Below are 12,450 nucleotides of genomic sequence, written 5' to 3'. Positions count from 1 at the left end.
TTGGCTTGCTGGTGCCTAGAGCCGGCCCTGCGAACCTGGGTTATAGCTGGGCAGAAGTTAGTTGCCCATCCCTCTGCATTTCCCCAGGGCTCCAGTGAATCAGCTGAGGTTCTTTCCCACTGTAACTCCCCTTAGCACACTTAGATGGCTGTGGCTTTGACTGTCTCTTGCACTGATGCTCCAACTGTCATCTTGGTGTCCTAGAGGAAGCCAAGCACCTGTGACTCAAATACAGGGGTAAAAGGGTGAAATTCTCAGGGCTGTGTTATACAGTGAGGTCAGCCTAGATGTAGAACATCTTCTATGCTACTTATCTGGAAGACTTTATGTTATTACGTCTCCTCTACACAAGCCCCAGTAAGTGTTGAAGCTGCATCTGTGGGACGTAGATGCAAACCTCACATCCAGAGTGATGTAAGACTAGAACCAGTACCTGCCCCTGCTTAGTACAAGTCACAAAATGTTTCACAGTATCCCAGCATTAAAAAGGCTACGTCAGCAAAATAAATCTCTTTCTTTGGAAAGAGACATGCTCAAGTAAACGTCTGGGTGCTGCAACAGCGCAAGATTAACTTTCCTTTAGAGAAGGGGTTAGTGCTGGGACAAAAAGGAAATAAATCCTCAACATCCTATTATGAGAAAAAGGATGGTCTTGTGGCTTAAAGAAATAGACTGTGCGGCAGGACACTGGGTTGAATTCTCAGGTCTGCCACAACTTTCCTGCATGACCTCGGCAAGGTCACTTAATCTCTCTATCCCTCCATTCTCCAACTGTAAAAGGTCGTTTCTTTCTCCCACTCTCTCTAGCCTGCTTAGATGGTAAAATCTTTGGGGCAGAAACGCTCTCTTACTACTGTATGTTGGTGCTTCTAGGTGCTACTGAAATACAAACAGTAAGTAGTTTGGGGGGGGGGTTGTTTTGTTTTTTACTAAAATCCTTTGTTCTGTTACTAGTTAACACCTCTAATTGTTAATGCTGCAGTAATATCAAAACATCTCTCTACTCTTCACTATGGCAGTAGTTTACTTTTTGTTCAACATGACAATGGTAACAGACTGGTTGGATTATCTGACTTCTGACTGGTTTCACCTTCATGGTCTCAGATTAGATCAATGCTGCTTTGTTGGGCCCTAAAATCTCTTACCAGCATATTTTTAAATTTAATTTTTTAATTGAAGCTTGAAAACAAGTAGCATTTGTTTTGTGTAGTATATTTTATTTAACAGATCTAAATCATGAAATTCTTCCCTCAGCTATTCACCCATTACTCCTATCTACTTCCAGGGAAGTTGTATGCAAATATCGTGGGCCAAAACGTGACCCCGGATTTGGAACTGTAAAGCTATGCATGCTCATAAGGACAAGGCTGTATGCTTAACTTAAAGCATGCACACAAAAAAAATCTTCAGTTTTCCTCAGCAATGCTGTACCTCAACGCACCTGCATTAGAGCAGTGTTTCTCAAACTGGGGTCGCCGCTTGTGTAGGGAAAGCCCCTGGTGGGCCAGGCTGGTTTGTTTACCTGCCCATCCGCAGGTCCGGCTGATCACGGCTCCCACTGGCCGCGGTTCGCCGCTGCAGGTCAATGGGGGCTGCTGGAAGGGGCGCGGGCCGAGGGACTCACTGGCCACCGCTTCCAGCAGCCCCCATTGGCCTGGAGTGGTGAACCGCGGCCAGTGGGAGCCGCGATCGGCTGGACCTGCAGACAGGGCAGGTAAACAAACCGGCCTGGCCTGCCAGGGGCTTTCCTTGAACAAGCGGCAACCACAGTTTGAGAAACACGGCATTAGAGGGAACTTGAAAGCAGGAACAAGAGTGGAATTGACCTGACCAATTTTAGTGTTCCAACCTAGGTGAAGGGCAGAAAGTGACAGGTAAAGACACCTAATAAAAAAAAAAGGGGGGGGGACATTTGGATGCTCCTATTAACAATTTTCATCACAATTTTGGAGTTCACTTTGCCATAAAACAAAGGATCCATAACACTATAGTTGAATCACAAAACTCCTTTCACTACTGCTAGTCATTAACATAACTTGAGAACATCAACCACCTACGAAGCTGAAGATCAAATAAATTATATAAACCTTCACCTGTAGCATTGTCTAAATCTTCTTAGAGCAAAGTTCCATTAACCCCACTTGTCTACGGTTGTGTGGCCCAGGCACTGAATATAAGTTCTGCATGCTATCTTGGGACTTGGCATTTGCCCACTGCTGACAGCTATTTTTCCCCAGATTGGCAGAGTTGGCCTGGCTGCCTGAGGCTAGTGATGAATGGTGTCATAGTCATTTCATTCTGTTTTAAAACGCGTTTTTCCTGTTTATGCTGCCTTTACGCAGATCAGTCTGAGACCAGCACACAAGTGCCAAAATAAGGGGCAAATTTCAGCCCATCCAGAGGCAGGAGTATCATGTCACTAGAAATTTTAAATAGGCATGTGCATTGTTCAATTAGTGTCCTCTGCCCATGTTATTCCTACAAGTCCAGGGCAGAGACCCCAAAACATAAAAGGATGTAGATCAGGACTTGGATCTGAATTTATGGGTTTTCTTCTATCACTGTCAGTGGAATGAATGAAAATCTGGACCCAACATATCTCTAAAGTTTGGGGCTCTTGGAGGGAGGGGAGGCATGTGGCGTTTGGATTGCATTAACTCTTGTAATTTCCCCATACTGGAGGGGAACTGAATTACCTTGGGTTAGTAATAAGGCTATGCATTTTTTAAAAATGCCTCGGGTCACTATTTGACCCTAACAGTGAGCGCTGCAGGCTTTGCTACATGAAATCAGATTGCCTCATTTGGTTGTTCTAAACAGAGCATGTCAAAAGCTGATAAGTATGTTTTGTGAAAAAAATTCCAAACGTTTTCATTAAAAAAAAGTTTGCAATTTTTTGGATGTTTTTCTGATGTTTTTTCCAGTGAAAAACAGAGAAACATTTTTTGTTTGTTTGTTGTCAGCTTGAACCTTTTGTTGAAAAATTACAGAATTTAGTGTAAAATGTTGATCAGCTCTAGTTGTAAATCTGTGTTGTGCACTTAATTCGTTGGCTTCATTCTCAAAATTATGGGATTAGGAACAAGGAATTGGGCCTTGTGTGTACCATTCCCCGATCTACCACTGACTCACCAGGTCACTTTCCTTGTTTTTGTGCTAGTTTTCTACATCTATAAACTAGGTAATTAAAAGCCTCAGCAGCCCTTGGCATAATCTTCAAAGTGCATTTAACTTATTATGGAGAATAGTTTGTAGAGAGTTATTTATAAGTGACCTGATGCCTGTCTTGAGGAGCTTACACTTGTAATCAGACACACAAATATTACATCATGCATGGGACACCCCATGGTGAAGGGTCTGCAGATTTGCCAACCCTTGTGATTTTATTGTTAATCTCATGCTATTGATAGGGGTTTTTTTAAATTTTGTAAAGCCTTAGCTCCTAGAGTCATGTGATTATAAGAACCTCCACTTTCATTTTTTTTTAAAGTACATTTCTATCCCTCATAGCAGTGATTCTCAACCATTCCAGACTACTGTACCCCTTTCAGGAATCTGATTTGACCTCAAGCTTCTCCTCACTTAAAAACTACTTGCTTACAAAATCAGACATAAAAATACAAAAGTGTCACAGCGCCCTATTACTGAAAAATTGCTGACTTTTTAATTTTACCATATAATTATAAAATATATTTGATTAGAATATAAATATTGTACTTATATTTCAATGTGATACTTGAGCCTGTTTTTCACTTGTGAGCCTTGTCTGAAGCCCGAGCCCCAGTTGGTGGGCTGAAGCATGTAATTTAGCTTTGCAGAGGCCTCGTGTGATGTAGGGCCCTGCTTGCTACCCCATAATGCCAGCCGTACACTTGCGATCCCTCTAAACCCGTCCTGTGACTCCCCTGGGGGCTGCAACCCACAGGTGGAGAAACACAGATCTAGATGAGTTGAGTACGCCTGGAAGACCTCTGTGTACCCCAGGGGTATGTGTACCCCTGGTGGAGAACCACTGCCTCATGGTGTGGAGAAAAGCTTGAAAACATGAGCTGAGTACCTCCTAAAGGCTCAAAAACAGAAGGCAAAAAATCTGGCTTTAAAAAAATTATGAATCTCATGATATTTGGTGGCCTGACCCATCATTTCTGAATGCTTGGGATTAGCAGTACCGGGACTGTGTTAGTAAGAGAGCACAGGTGCAGGCTTTGGAAAACTGCTACTTGGGGTAGTGGATACTAAGAGATTTCAAGGAGGCAGAGAGAGGATGGGGTGGAGGGGAAAAGCATGAGAGGGCACCATCCCTTACTCTTGGCCAAAAGTGCAGTAAAAGCAAGAGAAGACAGCAGAACAGAGGGAATGAGGGGAGCACAGTAGGAAGTAAGAGCAGAGAGACAGGCAGGAGGAAAGAGTGAGGGTGAGGAGTTGCAGGTAACAGGCAGGATGAGTAGGGAATAGGATAAGATGCAGGAGGCGTCCTAGTGGTGAGAGAGGATAACTGGAGTAGCTGTGTTTTGGGAGGGCAAACTAGTAATAACTAATAATACAAAAGCTCTTCAATTGTTAAGCGGAGCTAGTTGGAAAATTAAGAGAAAAAAGGTTGAAATTGTTTTACGTTTGCAGGGTGCATAATGGGGCCTGCCCTTGGTAACACTTCTTACCATGTCTCCTCTAGACATTTTTATCTAAACAGTGGCTGGCCGGTATTGTTCCTTGAATTTGAGGTAAACAAAAAATGTCTGACAGTGGTTCTCAAACTTTTTTTTTCCACGAACCACTTGAAAATTGCTAAGAGTCTCGGCGGACCACTTAATGATCTTTCCGAATGTTGTTTGTACCGTTAGCTAACTACTGTAAAGCGCTTTGGATAAAAGTGCTATATATAAAAAACCTTATTAATAATTAACATTTTTGTTCTACAAATAAAAGCACACAACTCATATTTTAATGTCAGTAGTCTTACCTTTCTAATGCAATGGATGTGCCCTCTCTCTCCTGCCACGGCCGCCCCTGAGCCTGGGAAGAAGTGGGGGGGGGGGTCTTTCCCTCTCTCCCCTGCCGCAGCAGTCCTGGAGCTGGGGAAAGTCGCCACTTTCCCTGGCCACCACAACCCTGCACATCCCAAATTCCCCAACCCCCTCTTCTCACCCCACTGCCCCCTCCCACTTACCCCCTATTCTCCACATGGCCACCACCTCACACTACATGTACGTCTCCTCCAGGGTCCAGGCACCTAATTAGTGAAGCCATGCCTGTGTGCAGGGGCGGCTCTAGCAATTTTGCTGCCCCAAGCACGGTGGCATGCCGCGGGGGGCGCTCTGCCGGTCGCCGGTCCCGTGGCTCCAGTGGACCTCCTGCAGACGTGCCTGCGGAGGGTCCACTGGTCCTGCAGCTCCGGTGGACCTCCTGCAGGCATACCTGCGGATGCTCCCCCGGAGCCGCGGGACCAACGGACCCTCCGCAGGCATGCCTGCGGGAGGTCCACCGGAGCCGCCTGTCGCCCTCCCGGTGACCGGCAGAGCACCCCCCGCGGCATGCCGCCCCAAGCACGCGCTTGGCGTGCTGGGGCCTGGAGCTGCCCCTGCCTGCGCGGCTCCACTTATTAGGTGGGTGGCTCTTCATTCTCTTTTGTGGGGCTATGCAGACATGCACCTTAGAGGGAACTATCCATGGACCACCTGAATGGAGGTCATGGATCACAGTTTGAGAACCTCTGGACTAAGAGTTTCCATGTGAAAAATGTTGGGTTGATATTATCTACAGATGTTGCTTTCTTTTGTGGGGAAAGCAAACAATGTGAGGACAGGCTATTGTTTCACTGGGAGAAATGTCTCCTTTGGAAAATTTCCACCAGCTCTGCTTCGATGTAGCGCTGGGCCCAGATCTGATGGTTTTACTGGGGGGAATCTGAACTCTGCAACTAGGGCCCTGTCTCTATAATGCCTGGCTCAAACCCCACTGCTGGAGTGTGCCAGCTGCCAGTGAAAAATGCTATATAAGAGCTAGATGATTATATTTAAAAAGCAACAAAGAGTCCTGGGGCACCTTATAGACTAACAGACTATTGGAGCATGAGCTTTCGTGGGTAGTGGGTATTCACCCCGGAAACTCATGCTCCAATACCTCTGTTAGTCTATAAGGTGCCACAGGACTCTTTGTTGCTTTTTACAGCTCCAGACTAACAGGGCTCCCCCTCTGCTCTATGATGATATTTGTAGTTCTGCCTTATGGTGTTAATAGCACCTCCCTTCTCCCAGAAACAGCCTTTCGTGTGCACAAATGACAAGAAGACGCTTTCCCCCGCAGGCAGCCTCTTAGCGGTAGTCGGGGGGCGCTTCTGCCGGAGAGCTTCTCATTGTAACACACACAGCAGGGAGGGAGGGTGAACTCCCCCCACCCACAGCTCCTGCCTCCCACGGAGCCTGGCCCGCAGGCTGGTCGCTCGTGAGCGCCCTCAGCAGGGCACCGGCCGGGACTCCCTCTAGGACCCGGGGGAAGCTGATCCCGGGCAGTGGCCGGAATGCAGCCCCTGCGCAACGCCTGAGATGCCTGAATACTTCCACCTCTTGGGAACCTGGGGCATCCCGAGCAGCCGCCGCAGCCATGGAGGCGGGGTGGAGGTTTGCCCTTAGCGGCTGCAGGAGCCGGAGCAAAGCCACTGCAGCTGGCCACTAGGAGCAAGGCAGTCTGTGTGCACGCTCCGCGGGCCAGCCCCCCTTGCCCCGGGAAGGAGGATGCACGCCCTGGCTTGGAGAGATGTGGCTGATTTTATGCAAGCATCAGACCTGGGCTGCGTCTGGCAGGGCGGCTGCTGAGGCGGCTGCTGCTCTGGCCCAGCTGGGGGCCGGCTCCCTTTGTGCATTGATTGACCATTGAGAAGCTCCCCACCCCACCCCCTCCAGATCCCCTACCCTAGGGAGCCTGACAGTAGCCAGGCGAGCCCAGCGGGAGGAGGGGGTCGGGGGAAAGTTGCAGCTCAGCTGCTGCTGCTGGGGAGATGCAGGCTGAGGCTGACCTGCAGGGGGGAGAGGTGGTTGCTGTGTCCAGGAGGGGCAGAGCCCCGTGGGCAGCTGCAGGATCCAGGTCCGAGTGAAGAAGTGCAACGGACAGCACCATGAAGCTGCGGCTGCGCCAGGCCCTGGCGGTGCTGCTGGCCTGGGGTGAGTGCCTTTGTTGCTTTGAGTTTAAAGTGATTTGTTTGCGGGAGAGCTAATGGAATCGCGGGGAGAAGCTGACACAATCTCAGCAGAGTTCTGTCAGTTGCAGAAGAGTTACTAAATTAAAGCAGCTTGGACAAAGCCCTGGGAATAGACTAGTGGGGTCGATCCTGCCTGGGGACCAGTGGGGTGGACTAAATAGGACTCCTCTATCACTAGGGAGCAAAGTCTTGGGGAATAGACCGTAGGGACCAAACTGGTTCTGGTCCCCAGCACCTGGCAAGTAAATGGCACCTCCCCTCTTGTCCCTTCTGTTACTGTAATTATTAAATAAAACAATAACTCGCTGGATGTGAATGTGAACATATGGGGAGAAAAGAAATCAAAACCACTCTGATCTGCTGGTCCTTCACCTCTAACAACCTAGGTAGCTCCCCAGAAGGGAACATGACTTGTTATTAGTGAGTAACCCCCCTCTTCTGTATGTTTCCCTAGAGTTTGGGTTATGTGCTAAATATTCACGCAGTGTGCTCTTTACTTCTGTGCAGCTTTGAGATCTTTGCTGGGCAGCTTCCTCCCTCCCTAAACCATTATTTGTAGGGATATAAGATTACACTCACCCTTTCAAGTCTAGATTTTGTGACCCAAGCTTCGCTTCTATACTTTTTCCTTCATTTGATTTTATGAAGGGTGCATGTTCACTCCATGATAGTTGTAAGAATCATTTTATTATTATTATGCAGTGTGGGGATTTTTGGGGAGGGGGGAATCATTTGTTACTTGTATGTTCTAAAAGTTTATTTCTTAGGAAGAAGAATGTATGTCAAGGCTGCTAAAAATATCTTTGGGCAGGGAAGGTGTATGCTACAATAAGCACTTGTCCAACTGAAGTAAACAAGGTGGTGTTATTATGGATAGGATAGAAATAGCTCTGAATGTAGCATGCTTTCTGCATGCCATTCCTTGAGCTGGGATTCCTGCATGCTGTTGTTTTCCCCAAGGGGGCTGTAGAGATGCCACTATTTTGTGCTGCACAAAAAACATCTTTATTTATGGGCTTTTTCAGTTTACCAACTACTGTGAAGTTACCAAAAAAAAAGAGGAAGAGGGGACTAAATAGAAACAAGTCCACTGGCCCCAAAGATCCTAATCTTGAAATTTGGAGAAGGGGTGGGGCATTAATTAAAGCCGATTAAGCACATAAGTAATTATACTTAGACTGGTTATGTCTGTGCTGCTATTTTTATATAATCTGCTTGGAGATGTTTTCAAACAAGGGGCCCCTCTCAAAGAACTCTGGGAAAGAGAGTTTTGCCTTTTAAAAGAAAATTAGTTTGAATTTTGGGGTAGTGCTGTGAAAACAGAACTTTGGAATGGAGCCTTAGAAGTGTAAGCCTTCTTTATCTGGGGTCATTTGATAGTAGCCAGGTTTGAAGGCATCATATGCGGGATCTGGGAGCATCTCTCCCTGAGTGTAATGAAGGGCCAGTTTCATTAAAAGGTAGCTCGTTTGCACTAGATGATGCACTGCGGGGTCAGTAATATCCCACTCTCTGATGTCAATCAAGGGTACACCCCCAAAGCAGCTGAAGGAGAGGTATTCACTGTAAGTGCTTTGGGGCAGGAACTGTCTTTTGATTCTTTGTGTGCAGTGCCTAGCACAATGAGGCCTGGACCCCTGGTTGAGGTCTCTTGGCATTACCATAACAGAAAGAATATATATATTTTTAAATAGTAAGGAGGTAAGAAGTTATAGGACAGGATCAGAGGGCCTATTTAGGGGACTAGTACCAACTCCCACCATGGTGCTGAATCATCAGTGATGTCCCAACTGCAAATACTTGTGGTTTCTTCCTGCCTCCATAGTGGGTGGACATCCCATCATTTAATACATTTCAAACCAAGCTGCAGCAGTCATATGAGAATGTGCTGTAAGGAACCTTCCCGCGCTACGAGAAGGGAGATAGACAAGCTGCAACCTAACAGTTCTTCTGCGTCTCTGATTTCTGATTCAGCTGTCTACCTCTGTGTGCTGGCACTCTGATTTGCAAATACAGCTCAGAGTGCATCGTGGAGTGAATGTGGAGCTCTGCACCACCAGAGATTCAGGGGTATCCCTAGTACTCTTAGCATCTTAAATCAGCAGAGCTCTGATGTGGGGGTAGGGGTAAATGGGCAAATCTTTGCTGGTTGGCTGACTATGCAGTCCACCCCAGTTTATAGAGCGCTACTCATGGTGGTCCAGAAGTGATTATGTACCTTTTTGTCCCCATCCCAAGTTGGTGATATGATAGTGGGGGCAAAACAGGGAAAGAGGGGCCCACCAGAGAGGTTATATGGTGGGATGGGGAATTCAGAAACCAAATGTGGTTTAAATTATGCCACCAGAGTGTGTTTTTGTTAGGAGGAGGAGGGATCCAGTGTCTACCCCTCTTCCCACTGGGGTCATCCAACTGTTACAGGATCAGGTCTCAGCCCATCTCCTAGTGAAAAGTTCTCTACAGCATAGAAAGCCACCACAGCTGGGACCTCCCTGTTGTGCATATCTGCAGGAGACCCCAGCAGTGAATGAGGATGGAGACAATGACCTGCTCATCCTTGGAGGGTAAGGTCAGGGGTGGCTCCAGGCACCAGCACAGCAAGTGCATGCCTGGGGCAGCAAGCCACGGGGAGCAGTGTGAGGGCGGCAGTCAGGCAGCCTTCGGCGGCGTTTCTGTGGGAGGTCTGCCGGTCCCGCGGCTTCGGCGGCAATTCGGCAGCAGGTACGCCGAAGGCGCGGAGCCGGCAGATCACCCGTAGAGCTGTCGCCGAATCTGCGTGACCGGCGAACCTCCCGCAGAAATGCCACTGAAGGCTCCCTGACTGCCATGCTTGAGGGGTGGGGGGAGAACATAGAGCCGCCCCTGGGTAAGATGGGGAGGGCCCTGGAGGCAAGCAGTACGTATGTGGGATGGTCGCCCTGCTGGTTCCTGGTCTGTAACTGGTCTATGCATTGAAGCTGTCTTTTGGGCTGTAAAGCCAGCAACTTTCACCAGCACTAACTTCACAATTATTATTTTAAAGCTACGTTCGGCCCTTGGGAAGTGGCATTAAATGACATCTGGGAGCTACAGGAGTTGGGCTACATCATACCAATATTCGGTGGAGACGCATAGACTGGTGAAACCTTCCAAGTTTCATTTCAACTTCTGGAAGGGCATCTCTCTCTGCTGAGATGCAGCTTTGTAACTTTACAGTAATCCTCCCGCTGACAGTGACAAAAAGGGGTTTGGTCCTTAGAACTCTCCCGATTGTTTCCCTCTGACAGCACCTAGATAGTGTAAGCAGCAAAGAGGCCTGTGGCACCTTATAGACTAACAGACGTTTTGGAGCATGAGCTTTCGTGGGTGAATACCCACTTCATCAGATGCACGACGTCTGTTAGTCTATAAGGTGCCACAGGACTCTTTGCTGCTTTTACAGATCCAGACTAACACGGCTACCCCTCTGATCCTAGATAGTATGGGGATGGAAGGAGACACTGAGAAGGGCACAACTTAGTACCAGCTGAATCCTTAGGCTAGTGAAACTGGTGTTGTGGGGGGGTCAGTGGGTGAACTCATTAGCCAGCTGCCTCTGGAGACCTGGTTTCTTACCTAGTGTAGAGGTCAAAAGTGAAGAATGAGGAGTCTGCAGTGAGTCTACATTGCAAAACCAGCGCATAGTTTTTCATGACTGGCAGTCCCAGCTGAGGAGAGATTCAGGTCTGGGATAACTGGGGGTGATGCAGGACAGGAATGAGGTGTAGCAGGGGAGCCTCAAGACTGGAATAGGACGGGAGGCTGCAGGTCAGGAATGAGGTGCATTGATGGAGCTTCAGCTTGAGACTCCAGGGCTGAAATACTGTCTGCGGCAGATTATGTTTAAGGTACACTGGCCGAGCTCTGGGACGGTGGCAGGTCAGAATTGAGGTTCACTGTCAGATCTGGCAGGTGGTCAGCATGCCATTTGCCTGAGCGTTGCCTTACTCTAGCCAGTTATCTAAGACCTTTGCTTTCATGAATAGTAAATTTATGAGATTAAGAGAAAAACATCTCCCTCCTCCTCCCCGTATCACCCCAGGTGTCTGTCTGCATGTGGCTGTGTGAGTGCCAGGCTCTATTAGATAATTCTTTCCCCTCTGTTTGTCCGCTTAGACAATTCCTCGTTAGTACTGTATAAATGAACCCATGCCTAGGGAGTATAAATCAGGATGGATGAAAATTCCCTGCAGTCAATTTTTCCTTTGCCTCTTCAGTAACATAAGGAAATGTTCACTTAATTATAGGCATCAGGGGTTGAAATAATTACATGGAGACCTCGAAGGGAAGCTCCAGGCGACAGGCTGCAGATCAGACCACATAAAAGTTTTCCCTCTGCTCAAAGTGGGAAGCAGCTCTAGAGTATTGCGGGTAAAATAAGCCAACGGTAGCAACAAAGCAGGCTAGACTGCAGAGTACAGTGTGAGGGGGTGAAGGGTGAAGGTGCACTGAGTCCTGCTGCTGGCGACCGTGTGAATTTGCTGCCAGTTCTCATTGGTTATTTAAACACGTAATCCCAAAAGAATGGAGACAAGCTATTTGTCACCCGCACGAGTGCAGCCTGGGCAGAGGCACAACGGAGGCAAAGCAAACACACGCAGCCATTTGTTTATGAGGTAGGGATGCTGGCAAGGCAGTTGTGCCCTGCTTAGCTAGGATCAGACCCGTGCTGTTCACGTCCCTGGTTAAACCCAGTTGTTGGCAGGATTCAGGCATGGATTCCTTGGTGAGGGGAGAGAGATTTTGTGTGTGTGTGTGTGTGTGTGTGTGAGAGAGAGAGAGAGAGAGAGAGAGAAGCCCTTAACATGACAAGTACAACCAAGCCTGGTTACACCACTGTCTTCATTTGCTCCTGTCAATTTTGTAGTCTAGCATGGAACGAACAGTGTTTTAAATGGTGTCCCCAAGCTACGCTGAACCCTTGAACAAGTCCCGAGGTTTAGCCCAGTTAAGGAATATGGACGAGGTCCTGAATAAACTACAGCATGAAACTGTTGAAAGTGGATCCTGTGGCTTGGATATAAATATAGTAGAGGGGCCCAAACCAGTGCATCATCTAACAGAAGGAAGTCCTGGAAGACCCTTTGTACGCACGGGCTGAAACTGAATTTAACTGCTGTGTTTAAGCTTAGTTGTGGCAAAATCAGTGTAAACACCATTTGGCCGACTGTGCTGATGGGGCCTCTAACATAGTTTGGCTAGCGTGTTTCTTAGAAACCTGTTCCTCTGTGCTCTGG

The 12,450-nt window shown here is 47.8% G+C and overlaps 1 protein-coding gene across 1 annotated transcript in view; it reads left to right on the top strand.

The window, feature by feature from the left end:
- The first annotated feature begins 6,566 nt into the window (after positions 1–6,566).
- Positions 6,567–12,450, top strand: part of PODXL2 (podocalyxin like 2) — a 40,980-nt gene continuing 35,096 nt past the window's right edge. The window contains exon 1 of the mRNA XM_039546035.1: positions 6,567–7,157. Within this exon, the coding sequence (XP_039401969.1) occupies positions 7,112–7,157 (46 nt within the window). The 5' untranslated portion in view covers positions 6,567–7,111. The remainder of the gene's footprint in view (positions 7,158–12,450) is intronic.

Source organism: Mauremys reevesii, linkage group 7 (genome assembly GCF_016161935.1).
Source record: "Mauremys reevesii isolate NIE-2019 linkage group 7, ASM1616193v1, whole genome shotgun sequence".
Taxonomy (NCBI): domain Eukaryota; kingdom Metazoa; phylum Chordata; order Testudines; family Geoemydidae; genus Mauremys; species Mauremys reevesii.
The sequence above is the reverse complement of the archived record's forward strand: the minus strand, read 5'-3'. Positions and strand labels throughout refer to the sequence as shown.